The 22,401-nt window shown below is 39.9% G+C and overlaps 1 protein-coding gene across 4 annotated transcripts in view; it reads right to left on the bottom strand.

Moving 5' to 3' along the window:
* Positions 1 to 22,401, bottom strand: part of ZC3H12C (zinc finger CCCH-type containing 12C) — a 74,145-nt gene that overhangs the window by 50,978 nt on the left and 766 nt on the right. Inside the window, exon 1 of one of the 4 annotated variants that reach the window (XM_034665712.1) lies at positions 22,113 to 22,366. The exons of 1 other annotated variant lie outside the window; for it this stretch is intronic. In XM_034665712.1, the coding sequence (XP_034521603.1) occupies positions 22,113 to 22,193 (81 nt within the window). In that variant the 5' untranslated portion in view covers positions 22,194 to 22,366. Of the gene's footprint in view, positions 1 to 2,490; positions 4,837 to 17,555; positions 18,046 to 22,112; positions 22,367 to 22,401 lie in introns of those variants that run through there. 2 more of the 4 variants (XM_034665716.1, XM_034665715.1) reach the window with 2 other exon arrangements.

Here is a 22,401-nt window from a genome sequence, read left to right as displayed (position 1 = left end):
CAGAGACAAATCCTAAATAAATCCACAAAAAGTTATTTCTTCTTCCCAGTGGTTTAAAAAGAAAAACTTTTCTGCAGTCATTTTATGATAACATAACACACAGCATAAGAGTTCAATTATCTCCCAGTATTAACTTCCCATTCAGTATTTTTAACAATTCAGAAACAAGTAAGTCTTTAGAAAGATGAGCTTCAATTCTCATTAAACTTGTAAATAATCGAGGAATTTTAGAAAAGCGCAGGGAATACAAAGGACATCCTAAATGCCGAAGAAACAGGTTACTAAAGCAGCTCGTGTATAAGGGAGGAAGGGACAGAACATTCATGAGGGAAAAAAGGCCATAAGGATTTTAAAAGAGCATAGAAAGCACATCATGTGTATTAATAAAATACAGTTATATTAGGTATACTGACACTGGGGAAATGCTGACCAAAAGTGTATAATTTTATATAAAATATAGACAAGACATTCTCTGAAGTCTAACCACTTAATGACACTTTGCCCCTTAGAGTAATGATAATATTCACAACATCCTCATCGAAGCCAACTCAGAGCTTAACGCTTCCATCCTGATGCCGCGGGTCTCTATGCCCCACAGTCTATGCCACTCCTCGCTTTCTGCCCAGTGTCTGCCCCTTTGTGTACACCCCACTCTCTCCGGGCTGTGCACCCCAGTTGAGGGCGGGCACGGGGCTTGTTCTTTAGGCACTGAATTATTCTACTTAGCAAACTAATTCAAATACTGAGTGGTCAGGAGTGTTGTGAAAAGAGAGGCTGGCAGTCGGGCTATAAAGAGTAACTGTATCAGATAGATTACAAGAAAGCTCTCCCGTGAGGTCTGGCTCTTCTTCCTCATGGTCTAGAAGAGTGTGTAAGAGTGTACTGTGAACAGCATCTCAGGAAAGAAAAGCATGGTAGGCAGCGAACAAGACAAAAGCAACTACAGACCAACCATGACCCAATGAAAGTTTGTTAATTAGGAGTTCCATCTAAATTCTTATTGATAATCAAGATAGAAATTGTGCCTTACCTACCCATTCTTTTTAAGATGGCAAGAGGAAATGCTTGACTTAGTACCTGCGGTGGCCTTCATACCAGTGATTTTAAAATCCTATGCACGACTGGTTTTAGACAATTGTCCTGGTGTGCAAGAAACGGAAGACCACCGAGAGGCTACCACAATGCATGGTTGTGTCGGACAGTGCTGAGTGAAATCAGCAGAGGTTCATAACAGAATTTCTCTTTATAGCGCTCTATTCATATCAGATGGAGATGTAATAATTTAGGTATTAAATTTAGATTTCTGAGCATTGAGGATAAGATTCCTTCTAAATACAAATCATCATATACTATAATAAGTTAAACTTAGAACGTGAGTCATCCTGAACAGCTGCCAACAGCACTCTGATCGTAAACTCAAACAGGGCAGCGATTCCTGGGTCTTGTTTTCTGATGTGCCTCCAGGACCCTGCAAAGTGCCTGACACACAACAGGCATATATGTGTGAAGTCAAAGACGGCAATGCGACACCTGGGGTCAAAATGCCTTTTCCAGGTTTATTTGCTCTTCCCTTCACATAATGTATATTCTACCCAAACAGGAGTATTTACGCCAATGCTGCTCTCCACTGAGTTGCACACTAGAATCATCTGGGGAGATTTAAAATACGCTGATACCAGAGCCTCATACCTAGAGATGCTTATTTTTGGACTGGCCGCAGGCCAGGTGAGTTGAAGGTGTACCCAATGTTTAAGACGACGAGGGACTTAAAGGCTCTCTCTTCTACAATACCTTTCTCCACAGCCTCACATATTAAAATCCTACCCATTACTACTGAAGATTCAGCTAAGACCCCACTCTGCCAGGAAGCCTTCCCTGAACACAGTTAAATTTGTCTTTGGGTTATTTGAGTTTTGCACAGAGCCTGGCACAAGGCCAGGAGTTGATAAATGTCTGAGTGATGGATAATTCTGGGAGCAGAGCACACAGAAACACAATAAATATTTATTGAGAAAGTGATGTGTGGTTGGTCCTCATTATTTGCAGAGTCTGTATGTGCAGATTTGCCTACTCGTAAAAATGTATTTGTAGCCTCCAAATGAATACTCGTGGTGCTTCAGAGCCCTTCCATGGACGTGTGCAGCGAGGCGAAAACCGGAGTTGCCTGAGGACACATTCCAGCCGAGGCTGAACCAAGTGAGGCTTTGCCTCATTGAAGCTCTCATACCATAAGCACGTGACCTAAAAAGGCCTGCCTAGTGCTATGGCTTTTGCATTTTGTGAATCTGCTGTTTAACTGCCCCCAAGCCTAGCCCTGCAGTGCTGGCCAGGGCGCGAAAGTGCGAGAAGGCGGTGAGGCACCTTGTGGAGAAAAGATGTGTGTCAGGTAAGCTTCGCTGGGCCTGAGCTCTGGTGCTGCCGCCTGAGTTCGGCGTTAACGAACCCACAGTATACACCAGATAAGGGGTCTTTAAACAGCAACGTGCCTACCACAAGGTTCTGTGTCGCCGGGGCTGCGGAAATGTTTTGACTGGGGCTCCCAGGAACGGACTCGCGCACTTTCTCCCGGAGCCGCGGGGCAGCATTCGCAGCAGCTTCCCAGCACGTAACTACCCTGAAAAACGAGAGCTGCCTGTCATTTCTCCCTCTCCTCAGAACTCTCAGAGAGCTTGCTTGCAATTTTTAACACTGGTGTCACTCAGCAGCTGGTCACCTCCCAGGTACCAGGGATACTCAGGAACGAAGCACGTCCCTCTGTGTCACCAAGCTCACGGCGTAGTGGGGGGGGGGCGGTGGGGGAGCGACAATACGAGCAACACATACGTGTCGGGTGATGGTGAATGCGGCCAAGAACCTGAGTCAGGCAAGGCTTCTCTGACAAGGGGAGATGTGTGCGGAGACCTACAGGAAGCAAAGGAAATGTGCACCGGAAAAGGGAAGATTAAGTATGAAGCCCTGACAGGAGAGTGTGTTTGTGGAACAGCAACGTGGCCAGTCACACTGGTGGCAAGCGAGCAGGGGGAGATTAGACCGAGGCAGGAAGGACCCTCAGGAGAAGCCAGGTCAAGTGGCGCTCTCGAGGGCAACGCTTCTCAGACCTGACGCAGCCCTCTGATTCAGGGAGTCTGGGGTGGGGTCCTAACAGCTCACAGCTGATGCCAGTGCCATTGGCCCGGGGGCCCTACGTTGTGTAGTAAGATCGTAGGTCTCACTAAGTAAGGCCTTGGCTTATATTCCGAGATGGAAAACCTGTGGAGAGTTGGAGCAGCGGGAGTGCTAGGGCCCTATTTCATGCTAACGTCTTGCACGCCTGGGCTTACGCCACACTTCCAGTGGTGTCCCACCGATCTTCTAGTTCTGTGCCTGGACCACATATAAGACCAGAGACTTAGGACATACTGGGAACCCTGCATGTGCAAGTCTTCTTTCACTACATGTCTCCTCCTCGTTTTCATATTTTTATCCTGGCTATTTTTACAAGGACATGCTCCCAGACACTTCAGAACTATTTTGATGGATTTTAACCAAAAAGCTGTTGGGGGCTTGATGGAGACCGTGCTACAGTAATACTTGCTTAAAAAGCACTCTGATTTGTTCAACTGTTTCATCAAGAACGATGTGGTACACACACAAATATGACTCAGCCATAAAAAGGGATGAGATCTTGCCATCTGCAACGATGTGGAAGGACCTGGAGTGTATGATGTTAAGGGAAATAAGTCAGAGAAAGACAAATACTGTATGATTTCACTCACACAGAATTTAAAAAACAAAACAAATGAAGAAAATAGAAACACGCACAAACAGGAAACAAACTGGTGGTTACCAGATGCAGGAGGGTTGGGGGAGCGGGTGGGCAAAATAGAGGGGATTAAGAGGTACAAACTTCCAACTACAAAATGAATAAGCCACGGAGATGCAATGTACAGAAGGGGAAAATGGTCAAGAATATTGTACTAACTCTGTATGCTGACAGATGGTAACTAGACCTTTCGTGGGGATCATTCTGTAATATATATACTGTATCACTATGATGTACACCTGAAATTCATAGGATATTGTTGTAAATTATAACTTAGTAAAAGAGAAGTTATTGAAATTTTTTCTATCTTTCAATACAGTTCATTAGATATCTTCATGAGAGACATAAATTTCTTACTAAGCTTGTCTTAAAATACTTCGCTTTTGTTCTTGCTGCTGTGAATGAAGGTTTTTCTTCTTCTCTCATTATATCTACTGACTAGTTACTGTTGGTGTCCAAAAAGTTATTATTTTATTCACATAAAGCTTCAGTGAACCAGGTATATCCGTGAACTCTTGATGTCTCTATCAGTGCTTCATGGAGGCTCTGGGGATTTCCAGGTATAAATAACAACATAAAATCATCAGATGGCCTCTTCCTTACCAATTTTTCTATCTCTTACTCCATACTTTTGTCTAATTACACTGTTTTAATGGCTCTTTTGCGTTGTTCCCAATATTGATGGGGACACCTCCAGGGTTTATTATTAAGCATTATATGGATTGCCGGTTAGGCTGCACACAGACAGACATACCACATACATATCTATCACCTTGGGCAAGTTCACCTCCCTGTACCTCGCTTTTCTCAATTGTAAAAGAAAAAAAGATAGAATATGGATGTTTTGAAACTGAATGAGCTAAGAAATATAAAACATTTGGAAGGACATCAGGCACGAAGTAAGCACTCAAAAGTGTTACTGTATGTAACTTTATGTTTATATATATCTGTACATATACACACCACACTATTAGAGCCTTCGAAAAGTCATTTATAGAAATATGTTTTCCTCCTACATGAAAGATTTAGGAAAAAAATTAGGAATGTGGATAGCAGTAAGATATTAAGATGATCATACTTTTTTTTCTTTAACACTGTGAATTATATTAATACTTTCTAATATAGAAACATGATTACATTTTGAGAGGATTATATATGCTGATATTTCCCCAATAATTTTTATATCATTAATCATAAGACTGGCTTATCATTCTCCCTAATGTATTTGCTTTGCCCTATTTGGGCACCCCTATTTTGAGGTTAGAAAAGGGATATGGTATTCCATCCAAACCAATTGCTCAGTGTACCAACAGAACTGGGCTAGACTGGGCCATGCTTTCCTATAGAGGCACCACTATTTCTAGAGATCTGATTTAGTGCTGTTCTGAAATATATCCCTGAACCTTTACTCTAAATTCCAGGGAGGGGTTTACTGCAGCACGGGGTCCAAAGAAAAGAGGATGAGCAAGAGGAAGATGTCATAATTTATGAATACAAAAACCAACCAAATCATACCCTCTTGCAACAACTGAGTAACCTGCTCAAGTTATTTAATTGCTGTGTCTCTGTTTTTTTCCACTAGAAAATGGGGATAATACACCACCAATGGCATAGGGTTGTTATAAAGATTAAATGAGTTAATACACATGGTAACTTAGAACAGTGTTTGGCACATAGTAAGTGCTAAGTATTATCTTAAAGTTTACAGGAAAAGTGCAATTGTACAACAAAAAAACCAGGAAACCTGATTTTCATTATTTTATGTTCTCACTGATGTAATTCTAAAAGTTCTCTCTTTAGTAATGACAAGAGAGAATATGGAGGCAAAGTCTATGGTGTCCCACTAGCTCATCTTACCACATGTTTACACAACCAAGAACTCAAGCCACTTGGAGTTCAAATGCCCCATGCTATGGCTTTGTTCATGATCTTGCCACATGAATCCTGTTCAATTAATAATTGAAAGCAATGTTTCTCAGAGGGAAAGGGGGTAACATTTGGTTTGGGAAAGCCAAACATACTGAAGGTGTAAGGATCATGAATACCTCGGCCAGTGAAGAGAATTGAGATGCTGACGGAAAGCTGAGAAGGAACATGAGCCCCGAAGTGGCTGGGAGCCTGTGATTCAGAAGAAAAACACTGGTCTGACGGTGGGCAGGTGTAAAGGGATGAGGGAGAAGATGCAAATATAATTAGAAAAAAACAAAACAAAACAAAACAGTAAGAGACACCTGAAAGGAAGCAAGGATTTTTCTTGTAGAAAATGAGACATTTCTTTCAGTTTAACAATTGAGATGGTGGGCTGTCAAAATTATTTTAAAATAAATCGCCCTAGACAAGGAGCAGCCATCCCCTCCCACCTCTGTCATAACATAATTTCATTAACATTTTAACTTCCAGCCATAGAACTCTCTCCTCAAGTAATAAATTGCTACACTTTTCTGAGTTAGTTTTCTCCTAAGATCTAGAAGTTATTAACTACTGAGAAGTGAAAGCCAAGATGATTTTTTCCCTTAAATAATTGCTATTTAACAAAATCTTCTATGAAAAACAGAGATTCTTATGACTGAGGGATTTTATCGAGAGTAGTATCATTAATTATAGAATACCTCAGTTATATATATAAATGTTAGCGAGTTGATCACAATTCATTTTAAAACTGTGTACATTTAAGAAGTAATACTGCAGTGTCAGGCAGGAAAATAGCAGCATGTCCCATGATCACCCAACCAAACTGGATGAGAGGTTAAGCCAGTACACCCTGAACTCATGTGCTCACTCAAGAAACATGCTTGAAAGGCCGCAATGTCAAAGGACTAATGCTGCGTGAAGATGAGAGACAGCAGAAACACGCAGGCAGGTGCTACGCTTAGGAGTATAAGACTGGACGAGGGAAACCAGATAAATGAACATCTAGAAAGTACAGGGTATATAAAAATTAATGCTACTAACAGCAGTATCAGTCAGGACAAGAGACAAGGACATTGGCTATGCTTTGAGGTCTGGAGAGGTGACACATAAGCTGAGTGGAGATGGAAGGTGACAACACAGTCCCACCCAGACCATGGTGCATGCATTTGTGCTTGAGAGAAGATAGGCAGCATGGTAAGGCAGGGAAATAAAGGATTTTTACCCAGAGATGTGAGAGAGAATAAAATATGCAGAACACTATGTGATTAATACTGCTGACAAAGAGGCTGGTAAGTCAGGATGTAGCTAGTTCACGGAAATTTCTGAACATCAGTCATACCAGAATTTCAACTTTGGTACTGTGAAACCACTGAAGGTTTTTTAAAAAAGGGAATGGTAGAGAGCACAGGTAGTAACGTCTCTGACATTGGCCATGGGAATATTTTTCTAGATAATGTATCTTGAGGCAAAGAAAACAAAAGCCAAAATAAACTGCTGGGACTACCATCAAAATAAAAAGCTTCTGCACAGCAAAGGAAACAATCAACAAACCTAAAAGACAACCTATTGAACACGAGATGGTATTTGCAAATGACATATCTGATAAAGGGCTAGTATCCAAAATCTATAAAGAACTTAGACAACTCAACACCCAAAAACCAAATAATCCAATTAAAAAATGGGCAGAAGACATAAACAGACATTTCTCCAAAGACATCCGGATGGCCAACAGACATATGAAAAGATGCTCAACATCACATCCTCAGGGAAGTGCAAATGAAAACTACAATGAGATATCACCTCATACCTGTCAGAATGGCTAGAATAAAAACACAAGGAACAACGAGTGTTGGTGAGGATGTAGAGAAAGGAACCCTCTTGCACTGTTGGTGGGAATGCAAATGGGTGCAGCCACTGTGCAACACAGTATGGGGGTTCCTCAAACAAGTTAAAAATAGAACTACCCTCCAGTCCAGCAACTGCACTACTGCATTTACCCAAAGAATACAAAAACACAGATTCAAAGGGATACATGCACCCTAATGTTTATTGTAGCATTATTTACAATAGCCAAATTATGACAGCAGCCCAAGTGTCCATCCGTAGATGAACAGATAAAGAAGATGTGGTGTATATACAATGGAATATTACTCAGCCATAAAAAGGAACAAAACCTTGCCATTTGCAACAACATGGATGGAGCTAGAGGGTATGATGCTAGGTGAAACAAGGCAGTCAGAGAAAGACAAATACCGGATGATTTCACTCTTATGTGGAATCTAAGAAACAAACAAAAGGAAAAAGGAGAGACAAATCAAGAAACAGACTCTTAACTCTAGAGCACACACTGCTGGTCACCGGGGGGAGGTGGGGTGGGGGGCCGGTGACCTAGGTGATGGGGAAGAAGGAGCTCACGCGTTCTGATGAGCACCAGGTGACGTATGCAAGTGCTGAATCACTCTACTGTACACCTGAAACTAACACCACACTGTATGTTAACTACCATGGAATTAAAATTTCAAAAAGGGAATGGCATATTTCTACCCACATTTTAGAAAGGTAATGGGGAACCCCTGAGAGTTTTTGGCAATGTGAATGATGTGTTTCTAAACTATATTTTAGGATGATAACTGCAGCTGCATTGGTTTGGGGGGGGGAGCAAGAACCCAAAAGATGCATTAGGAAGGTATTTAATAGTTTAAACAAAAGGTGACTGGCATCTGACGAAACAAACAGGATATATTATCTAAGATAAAGCAAATGGGTCTAGACAAAAGAGAAAGTAGTAAAATATTTTTAAAAGTATTAAAAAAATCGATGGCATCAAATGACTCAAGTATATTGCAAAATGAATGAGAAGAGGACCCTGGGTAAAGGCGTTTAGTGGCCACGGATGGAGTTCTTTCAGTGAGATGAAGACAGGGATGGAGAGCAGATGTTCTCAACCAAGTTTCGGGACCAAACACCCCCTTCTGGGGCTCCTGAAGTCTACAGACCTCATTCCAAAGTAACGCTGCTAAATATGTAAAATAAAAACCTAGACGGCATTACAGAGAAGCCAAATATAGTAAAATATAGTCAAGATATGTAAGAATTGTGAATTTAGTGACATATATGGTTTTTTTTTAATGAACACATGAAAAGAACAAGATGAAGGAGCCGCTCTAATAACTACCGTGATTTTTAAGTAGCTTCAACTGTGACATGATAGGGAAACATTTATGATTTCTGTGGGTGATAAAGTCATATATGCTGTTACTGATACCGGATTTATTATCTACATTCATAATTGAGGGAAATGCTAAACTTCATGAGAGGACAGGAATATAAAGATGTCAATTTTTCCCCCGCCCGACATCACAAAAGGCCCCAGTTCTACCGGCGGGTCCTCTGGGGAACCACAGATCGCAGGTGACAACTGCCAGCTCTGCAGCAAGCGCATGGGGAAGAAAGGAGAGCACACATCTTCTTCCAATAAGTTAGGCAGGAAAGGCAGAAGATAAAGATGGTTGGGAGGGGGGTGTTAGGGAAGGATAAGGTTTTTTTAAAGAAGTGTAAGCCAGGAGAATGGATTCAGTGGGGCCAGGGAGAAAAAGGTGTGTACATCTGTCTGTGAATGAACTGAGAGGAAGTCTGTTAAAATCCCCCTAACGCTGCGGACCATCCCTCCATGCGACCCAGGGGGCCAGGCCTGCCAGGAGTCAGGACCGAAGGCAGGAAAAGCCTCTCTGGCAGGAAACTGAGGGGTCGGGTCAGGGGTGGGGGGAGGCTCCTTTTCTTTGCTTTCCCACCTCCTCTTCTGATCCGTCCTCAATCTTCTGTCCCAGCCCTGGAGATACCTACAGGCTTAATGCTGCCATTTGGTAACCCACTCTAAAGACTGCCCTTGTAGCTCCTTCCAACTCCCCCCACCCAAAATCAAAACTCCCAAAGAAAGATCAGTGAGGGTACTGGGATGCTTATATGATTAAATTAATTATTAAACATCTAAGAGTGAAGAATTCTTGACGAAGGGGTAAAGATGCAATGAATATCATAAGGACAGCTTATTAAACCAAGTGACTACCTAAAGAAGTTGATGAAAGACTATTAAGCATCAGAGTCTTAGCACACTGCTGGGCCCTGGACCTCCTCGTCCCTGCACCTTTCCTCCTCTGCACTGGGGTGTGTGTGTTATGTGCGCGCGTGTGTGTGCACGTGCAAGAGAAAAGGGAGTGCACGGAGGACAGAATCAGTTTACTTCGTTTCTCACTCTTAGAAGAGATTCCTAACGCAATTGGCTTGGTAAACAAAAAGATACTGTGCTGGAAAGCAAAGCTTTGGAAACTTTGGAACCAGTATTCCTAAGATAAATAATCTTTTTATTTCTAGTACTGATTATTTTTTCAGTGATCGTACAAAAAGCTGAGAAAGAGGCTATCACACAGTGAGAAGAAAATTAGTTCAGGATTTTGGTCAAATGTAAATCCGCGTGGAACTGTCCTGCTTAGATTAGATGTTGATCTACAAGTAAGTATCCAGTCTACCGAAATGCACATAAAACTTAAGCACTCATTTGCTGCCAAGGTGGGAGATAAACACTTATGATCTATCCGTTATTCTGAGCAAAGCTCAGGCCCAAGACTCAGCACCCGGCGGCAGGCTTGCCAAACTGGCATTCTGGCTTCTGGCTGTCACTCCGGAGCTCCAAAGCGCTCTCTCCACCTGCCAGGGCTTCACTCAGGTGCTCTCGCAGCACGGGGTGGTCTCGAGGCTAAGCGGCAGCTGCCAACCTGGCACCTGCTTCTCAGCCACCCGGGCCAGCACTGAAACTTCCAACCTCAACCCAAGTCATAACAGCGATTTTGTGACATTTTTTCTTATAAGCGGACTCCTAGTGTTTCTTCAAAATCATACTTTAAACATGCTCCCTGTACTCGGAATCCAGTCTGCCTTAGGACAGAAAATCTCTGATCTGGGGACAGGGTTTGACTTCAGACATCAGCTGTCTCTTGTTCCCCACTGACATCCTTTTTCCAAAGGGGAGGGAATGCAGATGTTGGGACCAATAGGTGGCTCCCTCTTTAATGCAATCAGAAGACCTCAGGGAACACGAACAGGAGGGAGCTTACCAGGGAAATAAAAAGGCAGTAATTTGAAGCATTTTGTTCTCCTTCAGAAAAAAAGAGTAATTTGTTAATTTTCTCACAGGAATCACTAGACTTGCCACCATTCCCCATATTCAAGAATGTGGAGTAATTTCTATGATTCTGCTCTTCCTCTTGGCCAGTTTATTCATCCCATCCATAAACAGGTCAGGAAGAACAGCTAATTTTTATTTCCAAAGCTTTACAATCTTAAGGGGAATGGCAGGGCGGATTTGGAAGATGCTCTCTGTCGCACTATTCAACTGGTAAAATGCAGTGAGGGCCATGGAGAAACCATAGCCACCGGCTCGACTCCCACTCCCAGGATGTCCTAGCAAATGCACTGGAGAGGAACACACGGGCCCAGAGGCGTGCAGATCTAGGAGCAGAGAAGCCCCATTCAAGGAACTCAATTATTTCTAAAACAAACTGGGCAATCAGCTTATTTTGAAAGTTAACAGCATCCTATCCTTACACAAAGATGACAGAAAGCCCCGAAAATCCAAAGCATTAGATTTACTTCTCATATTCACTGGCCTTAAATGATGATGATGGCATCAAACTCTGGGGTTTATGCGTATTTAAGCAACAACAAGGATACTAAAAATGACCCCTATTTCAAGTACTCACAGAGTAAATTCACCATAGGCTGCCTGACTTCAAAGTTGACATACAGGCAGACATTTGCACTAGACCACCATTTTCAAGGCATTTAGTAAAAACCCAAACCTAGAGAACGGAAATATACTCTGGCCATGATACACAGATAGGAGTTAGCAGCAGATAGCCAAAAACAAATTTTAAAAACCAATTATCTATAAATTAAAACTCTCTTCCAAAGAACTGTAGAGTTAAAGAAAAATAAAAAATAAAATTATAACCTGGGGGATGTGGCCAAACTGATACTTCAGGAAAAATTAATGGTATGACTGTATTTAATAGAAAACAAGAAATCAAGTAATTTAGGATTTAAATTGGAAAGGTTAAAATGAGCAAGCAAACCAAATAAAGGTGAACAAAGGAATAAAATTTAATGCAGAAATAAATAAACCAGGAAGCAAAAAAGAAAAAGTAGAACTGGTTAATAAAATGCGGAGCTAGTTCTGAATGCATGAATGAATGACGAATATCCCAAAACTGTAACCAAGAGGTGGGGAGTTCTGCAAATACATAACAAGACAAATGTAAAGTTCAATGAAATGGAAATTCTCCTCATAAGTCTTCATACCAATAAATTAAGAATCCATAATTAAAGCTGACTCAAGAAGAGGTTAGAAGTGTCAATACCATGGAAGAAATAAAAGTCTGTGAAAGATTTATATCCTCTATTCCACTCCTGATAAAGGATGCTATACCTATAGGTTCTATGGGTGTGTTCTAGCAAAACCTCAAAGCACCCAGCTTCACTTAGATTATTTTGGGGCACTGAAAAATATGGAAAGCATGTCAGTGGTTTAAGAGGCTAGCATAATTCTGTTGATGAAACCTAACAGATGGCACAAAAACTAATCAAATATATGCCTAATCTTACACTATCCACAAAAGCTCTACAAATAAGAAAGGTAAATTACATAGTGTATTCAAATTGTAATCATGCAAATTAACCATGTGGATGTTTTTTTTTTAAAAAAAAGCCTTTTAAAAAAAAAAAAAGATTTTATTTATTTACTTAATAGAATGAGAGAGAAAGACAATGAGCAGGGGTGGGGGGGGAGGAAAGAGAGAAGCAGACTCCCCACTGAGCCCAATGTGGGGCTTGATCCTGGACCCCAAGATCATGACCTGAGCCAAAGGCAGACGCTTAACCAACTGAGCCACCCAGACGCTCCTAAAAAACCTTGTTACTTCAATTCATTACATGTATTGATTAAAGGCTCATGCTCTGGATTGGTTATAGAAGACGAAAGAGGGATGTGAACAATCAAGAATTCTAGATTTTCAGTTTGAACAGCTGAGAAGAAGGTAGTCACACTTAACGAAGCGGGGAAGGCTTGGAAAGAAACAGATTTGGAAGGATAAAAATTGTTTTAGATAATTTTCATTTCAGATACTAATAGCTCTACATATGCAAAGGTCTCAAGACAGCTGCAGAAAAGAGAGAGAGAACGTTGGTAGCCACTGGCATGATGACGGTATTTTAAAATACAATAATGGATGGAAGACTGCAGAAAAAAGAAGAGATTCCATGACCGAAATATCGGTAACCTAATGATAGAAAGACACCACCTATATTTGTGAATGCCATATTTTCATGTAGCACATATTGCCATACTTGGTCATCTTTTCAAACATGCTAAATTAGAACTTCAGCACAAAATCTATTTAATAAAACCTCATGACATCAGAAGGTGGTTTTCCTGCTAACCACTGAAAACTTCAGGTTTAGTAGTATTGTCATTTTGGGGATCTGTAAATTATTTGAATCTTTTTTGAGGGGAAGCAGTTTTCAAACAGTGCTCTAAAAAATGCCCAAGAGGCTGAATATGGAGGACACTGGGACCATGATCCTAAGATTTCATTTGAATATAAGGTTCTATTCCAGGGGCAAAAATTGCTTCATTTATACTTTTACTAACATTTTACAAATATGATGTAACAGTGGACAATAGTGAAAAGAGTAGGTCTTGAAGTATATCCATGAGACAAGGACAGAATTATTAAGCACATTGAAAGCAGTAATATTTCAGCCTTGCTGAAATTTAAGACTTAAACTGACTGACTGCATGTTCAATTAAAAAGGAAGAGAATATGAATTAAACACTGAAAAAATATTTTTGAAGATGTGCCTAAAAGATACTTGGGATTTAAAAATTTAAGGGAATCCTTCCATAAGATATAAATCTATTTTCAAGTTTCTCACATTTAACTTTTGTATTTATTTGCAAGAATATGTATGTGTGTGTCTATGTGTGTGTGTGTGTGTGTGTGTGTGTGTGTGTGTGTATGTAGGGGACAGCTATGTATGAAATCAACAGCCACTGACATCCAAAAAGTGAAATATCAGAGAGGAAGTCCCATTAAAATCAGAAATAAGCCCAAATGCCTACTATTAATCAACACTGTTCTCTAACTTCAACCAAAGCACTAAGACAAAAAAAATGCAGAACTGAAATATTGAAAAAAAAATTGAATTATTACATCACCATCATACATTCTGAAAATCAACAGACTCAACTGAAAAGGTGTTAGAACTAAGTCCTACAATTTAACAGTACGTAAGAGTTCAGTAAGGTAGTTAGATGGTTAAAAATGAGTAACTTTCTTTTATACCAGCTATGAAATATAGGTATACCAGATTACAAAATATAAGAAGGGGAAATCTCATTCATAATAAATAATGGTAGCTAGCTTCTCTCAGGGACTTATGCTTCAATACACATCACCTGTTAATCTCCACACCATAATATTAGATGATAGTACCACGATTATAGTTACTACTGTCACAATTTTACAGACAATGAAACTGAGGCTTAGGGGAATTATAAAAAAACTGTCCAAGATTACACAGCCAGTAAGTGTCAGAAAAGGAACTCAAACTTAGTCTGATTCTACAGAATGAGCTTCTTAGCACTATCATGCCCATTCTTGTCTATCAAATTAACAAAGATAGGCTGTGTGGGGAAATGGTGACCAGTGCAAAGAATGGACTGACCCATGCAGTGTCAATAAGAATATAAATTGGTACAACTTTTCTAGAAAGCAATTTTCATGATCATATCTAGGAATTTGCTAAAAATAGAATCAATGTGTAAAATGATCAATATACATGGACACATCACACTGTAACAATAAGAAAGACTGGTCACACTCAAAATATTCAACGATATGAACTTGATTAAATTGCAGTAGTTGAATACGATGAATGCCATTCAGCCAATTAAAATAAACATCTAAAAGGATATTTAATGACACAGGAAAACATACTGCATGAAGAGCAATAAACTACATATGCATACAAATTTTTTTAAAGGATGTGTTTATATTGACTAGAAGATTTTAAAAATGAAAACATTGATACCAAAACGATCTCTAGGTGAGAATTATAGATGATTTTCAGTATCATTTTAAATGTTTTCTGGATTCTAAAAATGTGATAAAGTGAATGTGTTAAGTAAACTCAAAATTTAATTTTAAAAGATAAAATGAAGTAATCAAAATATCAGAAATACAGTTTAGAAAACATTTCCCCTATTTGAAACTGTTTCTTCCTATGCATGATATTGCCAATTTTAACATACTTTTATACCCATGACTTCTATGTTGCTTAAGGTACTTCTCTATCTTAGCAACAGCACAAATAATTCCTACTTTACCAAAATAGATAATTTACTGCACATTGTAAGCCTTTTAAATCTGTACTAATCATTTAAAATTACAGCAAAATTCCAGAAAGTATCTAATACGTAAGATCACCATCCCAGTGAGGCAATTAACAAAAATGACAACTCAAAACAAAAAATGTCTAAGTCGGCGACAAGGAGAGAGCCTCAAATCTATGGGAAACCGGCTCCCTGTAAGTACACAGTAAAAATGAGCTATAAAATAAAAGCCAAGATCTGAAACAGACTAAGTCACAGAATAAGGATGAAAATAAGCCCACATAATTTTGAATAGTAAATGAGTACAGATGACTAAGAACAAAGAACAAAAACTAATTTTAGCTTCACCCTAAAAAACACGAAGTAATAGATTTGAAAGCCCTTTGGAAGAGTCTAAAATATAAACGGACATATTAAAAGCAATAACAGCAAACTTGATCTCATAGACTTTTTATATTTGGTAATCCCAATTACTCAGGACACAATTTAGAGCCTCTGAATAAGTAGACAGAAAAACAAAACAAAGTCTCTGTCCAATCCAATGAGCGAATACTGCTGAATCATTTTATAATAACATCGAGTGCCTCCCGTGTGCCAGACACTTCTACACTCATTATCTTGATTCAGTAAAAACAACTCTGCAAAAGTACAAAGTGTTTGATGGATGAGAAGTCAAAGAGAAACTGAGGCTTGCCTAAGGTCACAGGCATGAAAGGTCAGAGCAGAGGTGCAAATGCATGTCTACCTGCTGACAGAGCTCCCACCCGCACTCTCTGGGCGGCGCCAACTCTCCGCTCTCCAACCAGACTATCTGAGCATTGTACAGGCCTTTAACCACTGCCTGGACACTTTTATTTTAGACATAATATTAGCTGTTGTCATTCAGTTTTACAGTGCACAGCAGCGTAGAAGGAAGGAGTGAAAACATCAGCAAGGAACAGCTAACATCAAGGAGAAAAGACCCAAAGTTCATTGACATAAATCAATATAAATCATTATAATCCTGCTGCCCCCACCATCTTAAAAAAAAAAAGCATATTAAGTATTGCTATTTAGTTTAAGATAAACCAGAAATTTCGATAAACCTTGGCCAAGTTAATTAACATCTCTAGGCATCAGTTCCATCACCGGGAAGACAGGCAAAACAACAGTTTAAATCATATAGAACTGTTGCAAAACTCTACCAGATAATGTAAGCAAAGCACTTAATACTGTGCCTGACAGACTTAGTGCCCAATAAGCTAGTGAAATTATAAGCTGCATATTATTTGAAGGTAGAACAATATAAAAATTCACATACAAAACTTTCGGTTTAAAATAGTTAACATGGGGCACACCTAACTGGCTCAGAGGTAGAGCCAATGGCTCTTAATCTCAGGGTTGTGAGTTCAAGCCCTATGTTGGGCATGGAGCCTACTTAAAACAACAACAACAACAACAAAACAATAACAACAAAGAAAAACAAAGAAAAAAATTAATAGTTGAAATGTTTTGCTCTTGAAACACTTTAAAAATAAATGTTCTAGAAAAGTCACTTCTATAATATCCTTCCCCTGCTAAGTGGGGTAGATAAGGTTAATTATATTCTTAGGAGGCAAATGTGTATGACCCTTCAAGAAACCACATCATATATTCTAGGGCGCTTGGGTGGCTCAGTCGGTGAAGTGTCTGCCTTTGGCTCAGGTCATGATCCCAGGGTCCTGGGACCGAGCCCCGCAAGGAGCCCCACATCAGGCTGCTTCTCCCTCTCCTGCTCCCTCTGCTTGTGCTCTCTCTCAAATAAATGAATAAAATTTTTGAAAAAAAAAAAAAGAAATCACATCATACACTCTAAAGCAAGCTTTTAAGTTTGGCTACCAATTGTGTTATTCGCTCTGAATTAATTATTGTGACCATCTCTTAGCCATCTACAGGCTTTTGTTCATCCTACCTACATCAGCAGATTCATCTTAAGTACTATATGGCCTTTAACAATAAAAACACACTTGTGAAGGGTCTACTATGTGCCAAGTGTTGTACAAGATTTGGGATACAACAATGTAGACCACCAAGTCCCTGCCCTCAGGGAGCCTAAAACAAGATTTTTAAAAAAATCCTAGGCACAGTAAAGGTACTGTTATCAACATTTTGTATTAACAGTAAATGGTTATGACAAATCTATGCTCTAGGCAGTATCTTTTGTTTTACAGATGGAGAGCAGAGACACAGAAAGCAGAAAATAGAAGAAAATAAAGAAGAAAACAGTTAACCACCATCAGATATTCAAGTCTCAGGGAGGAAATATACTGTATTTTGAAAACACAAGGGAGTAAGCAAATAATTTTGCCTGAAGCTGGGAGACTATGAAACGCTTGTGTTTTTATTTAAAACGCCAAGTAAAAATTCTGTAAAGCATACCTGTGGGAATAAAAGATAGCAGAGTATTTATCCAGATATTTCCATTAGTTATTTCTGGGGAAGGAGATTGCAGGTGGCTTTCATTTTCTCTTTGCTTTTTCTTCCTCAACGTGTACTACTTTAACGATTGAAAGTAGAAAACAAACTCAGCATTAAAATTAGATATTGATGTTCATCTGCTAAAAATTTAAAAAGTCAACAGTGCATTCACATGTGGGAATGAGATCAGCTCTCTCGCTGTTTGCTAATAGGTGTACCTATCCATACAATTTTTCTGGAAGGCCTTTGGCCATCAAAAACCTTAAAGCTTATTCACTTTGATCATGCCTTCTATGAATCCTAAGAACACAGATAGAGAAAACATTTTTTTCTAACTGGGACATTCAACTAATGCATTATGATATTAAAATATTAGGGGGAAAACATGTCTAACTCAAATAATGATTAAATAAAGTGACATGTTCTTAGGACGAATATGTTTTAAAAAATAAAAAATACAGAAAAAATATTTCGAAGATTTATTTGAGAGAGCGTGAAAGAGCACGTGCGCAAGCAGGGCGAGGGGCAGAGGAAGGGAATCCTCAAGCAGACTCCCCATTGAGCACAGAACCCGACCCAGGGCTTGATCCCAGGACCCTGAGATCATGACCTGAACTGAAATCAAGAGTTGGACACTCCACCAACTGAGCCACCCAGGCGTCCTGCCCTGAAATATTTTTAATATCATGAGAAAATCCTTAGTGTATGCTAACTGGGGATAGAAAGGCAGGATACAAAGCTCTATAAACAGTATCGTTCTAATTATATAAGAAAAGATCTCTTTTTATGAACAAACTCCCATGAAGGAGGCGGCGATAAGCACTGCACACAATACATGTATGGCACATAGAACAATGACGGGCACAATTAAGTGTTATCTACTGTTATCAATCTTAAAAGTACAAGAGTAAACTAAGTGAGGTCTAAGTTGAGGCCTCAACAATGGCATGTGAGCCAGGCAAAAGGTAAAGGGGAATAGGGGAAATGTTCCAGACAAAAAGGACAACCTTGGGATTTTCTACTTCTTCCCTATCCACTCTTAGGGATTTGATAATTATCTTAAAGGCAGAACACTTTGTATTTTCAGACATCTGCTTGTGGACTAGTTCACGGAGCTAAGAATTACTGTCAGTGTTGTGACACAGAACCATGTACACTATGCTTTATGGGGGATTATCTTCCATTTTCATTTTAATGAAGGAAGTAAAACAATCCTTTGCCAATGTATAGAAAATTAAAGAAAGAAATCCATCATAATGTTGTTAGTTATCTCGGGGTTACAGGGGTTTTAAAAATTGTTTACATTTCTCTACCTTTTCTAAGTTCTTCACAATTAAGTACATTACATTACTACAGTCAGAGATAAGTATTGGGAAAATCAATAAAAACCACTACTCATAAAAAACCTTTGAGGTTTCCGAAAAAAAAAAAAAAAAAAAAAGGCTCCTTTTGGTGGAACTACATTGCTGTTTAAACATATGCCATACCAGACTAAAACTGTCTTCAGGCTTATCTTCTTATGGACCTAAGCAACCTGCTGGAAAGACATGGTGCTTGCCTTCAAACAATTTGGCCAGACAGGATTTCATTTTGTCCTGTCACTGGAGTACTTTGTAGAGAAAAGGTTAACATACCTCTCTTATTTTCCAGACCCATAATGCTAATTATCATGAATCTTTTAATTTTCAAACGATGTACATCAACATACATACACACAAGGACACATCTTTTAGGGAACAAAGTAAATCACAGGGAAGCAGAACTGCTAATGGGTAAGGGCATGGTTTTTAAAGTCAGACCACATAGGTTCAAACTCCCTTCTACAACTTTCTAGATGTGGGACTTAAAGTTATTTAAACTCTTGTGTCTGGGTTTTCTGATCTACAGAACAAGGATAATAAAAGCAGTGCATAAGTATGGTGCCTGGCATCTCGGTGCCCAGTATATAATAGCTATCATGTCAGCTATGAAAACTGCAGCAAAGATAGGGAACTGACAACCCCCACATTACAGTTCTGAACGTCATCTTTATGCCATCAAGTACCAAAATTACTACGTGCCAGACAGGGTGTACTTTTCACATGCTATCTCATTTAAATATCTCAAGAATCCCATAAAGTTTTCTTTTTCAAGATCCTGGAGACATAGGTTGGATGAAATAGAGTACAAAAATCATATTCTCAATTCACCATTTCTCTGAACTGTCACTAGTGAAATAGCAGCAATAGTTATGTTTTTTGGTGAATCTTAAAATCCAAACTTTGTGAAGTCATGAGATTTTCTATGTTGTAGGTCCATGAGGAATATTAGCACTTAAAAACGCAAGTTGCTTTTTTGTTTTGTTTTGACAACATTTGGTAGATTTGAGATCAAACCCCAGAATCTCAGTATTTTTAACTTGGTTTTACTTCAGTTTAAATCTGGAAACCCGATTTAATACATTTTTGTGATTCCCTGACCTTCTCACTTAAGATTTCTCTTTCCAATAAAAACTATATACTGAAACCATGTTTGCCACTTCAATCACTCACTACTCCTATCACCTACTTAATGTTCCAGACAGACTGGCCCACCCACTCCCTGCTTTCCTTGACTCACAGCATTATTCACTTGGAAATGACTCCTATCCAGCTCTACTAGCTTGCACATTACCTTTAAGCCCCAGCATGCAGCCTTCCCTACTAGGGTACCTGCATTTCTTATTCTTTGCTTGTCCCACTTAGTATACTTCATCCAGCATTATGTTCTATCTGTTCATAATCTCTCTTCTTTTAGAGGTCGGGGCCTTATGCAGCACCTAGATCAATACTAAATTAATTATTTGCTGAGGGAATGAAAGCTCACCAGCGTCAAGTGAGCAACAACTGCAGATTAGTTTACAATCCTACGTTCTGACACCAAAACGATAAAAAAGTCTCCCACTTAATATCTTACATTCATTTCTTTAAAACTGCTATCAAATCAGCATGAGAGAATTCTTCCAAATGTATCTACAAAAACAATGAAAAACCCAGAAAGAGTATAAAAAGATATAAAAGGGCATAGAAATGGTATTAAAAGTTATAAAATGATAGCAACACTTTTACATCTGTTACAGTAATTTAAATTAATGTAAAAATCATCATGGTCTGCTAGAATGAAAACAAGGTAACCCAGCTGTAGGATGAGGAAAATATTTTAAAAATAGAATTTCCATGAAGCACCTGGCCAATGTAATCCATGTAAACATAGCTGCAGAGAAGCCAGTGATAAAAAAATAGGATGTTTTTATTAGTCTTGTAATTAAAACAAATATGTAGTAAAAGGAAGTGACTAATAAAAACTCCCATCAGCATACAAACATTCCAAGTTTCTGTTTCCTATTCTTCAATACTTTCCATATAATAAACTAATTGCATAAGATGTTCACTATCAAATGCAATTTAAAAAATACTGGCCTTTTTGTTGTTGTTTCGTTAAAAAGTTCATTTTACTTTGCTTGTAATGTTTGAGTTCTTCAGTGATGACCAGATAGATGCCTGAGGTAGAAATTAAACGTCCTTTGAAAGTAAAACCCATTCTTCAAGTAAAAATACTCAAACATCTTGAATTATAGATACTCAGTTACTAGATCATTCTGATATTTAAGGGTACCTTCAAATAAAGAGGTTTAGGTAACTTAAAATAAGAACGCCAAATTGGAAGAAAACAGGTGAAGCTATGTTTATAGTCAAAAATTGGAGGACACCCAAATTCAAGAAATTGCTATTAACTTACATGTGAGTGATTGAATAAATGGAAATCATATCTTCTACAACCTAAATATATTAAGACTTAAATATATAGTACGCTGTACTGCTGACTTCTTGTGGTTCTTGGAAAAGCCCAAAAAGTGTTTGAGACATACGCACTGCCTTCCGTTTATGATATGCACTAGAAAACTAAACGAGGAAATGAGTAAAGAATTGATGAACTTTACCAAATTTCTAAATATACTAGTCCCAAGTGTCTCTGTAACTATTCTAAGATGGTTTAAAAAAAAAAAAAGAATCTGAATCGATAAGCGCCTCACCGGCCTGGGGATACTCCAACACAGTCTCCCAACCAATAGGAAAACTTTCCCTAAATCTGGATTCGTATTTCATCTCTTTATCACCAAACACAGAGCACAGACCAGTATTGTTAACGGTTACCCAAATGGCATGACTCCCAGGCAGAGTAATCAGTACTTCGAAGCGAAGGCTGTTTCTGAAGGATTTTAAGGGGTGAAGGGGGAGGCAGTGTAGGGAAGGAAAGCGGGGTCGCTTCTCCAAGTTCGATCTGGAACAGGTCTGTGTAGGGGGGTTGAAAATGGGAAGCAGCAGCCCATGTACCATGAACGCGGGGTGAAAATGCGAGTGCGCCCAAGCCTGCGGGGTGAGGGGCGCGGGAGGGACGAGGACGGGCGAGGGGTTTCCGCAGGGGTCGGCACGGCCACGGGGAAGCGGAATAAAAGGCTAAGGGCTGTGGCTGGCTCCCAGGTGCCGGAGGATGCCTCACCCCGAGAGCGCGCAGCGCCCGGAGCCGCAGGAGCGGCGCCGTGGGTCCGTTTCCGTCCGGGGCGCCCTGGCTCGCCTCCATCTTCGAGCGTCCGTGCCCCGGGGCGGGCGGGAGTGGACCGCTGCCCTAGGCCGCGGGGCCCGGGTCGCCGGCCTCACCTAGCCCGAGATCCCGGCGAGGACGGTTCTGCCGGCGGCCACAGCGAGCCTGGCTCTCCACCCGGCCCCACCCGAGCCCCCGGAGCCGCGGGCGCTCGGGGCCCCCGGGACCTCCGGGGGGGCCCCCCGAC

Source organism: Ailuropoda melanoleuca, chromosome 8, assembly GCF_002007445.2.
Source record: "Ailuropoda melanoleuca isolate Jingjing chromosome 8, ASM200744v2, whole genome shotgun sequence".
Taxonomy (NCBI): Eukaryota; Metazoa; Chordata; class Mammalia; order Carnivora; family Ursidae; genus Ailuropoda; species Ailuropoda melanoleuca.
The sequence above is the reverse complement of the archived record's forward strand: the minus strand, read 5'-3'. Positions and strand labels throughout refer to the sequence as shown.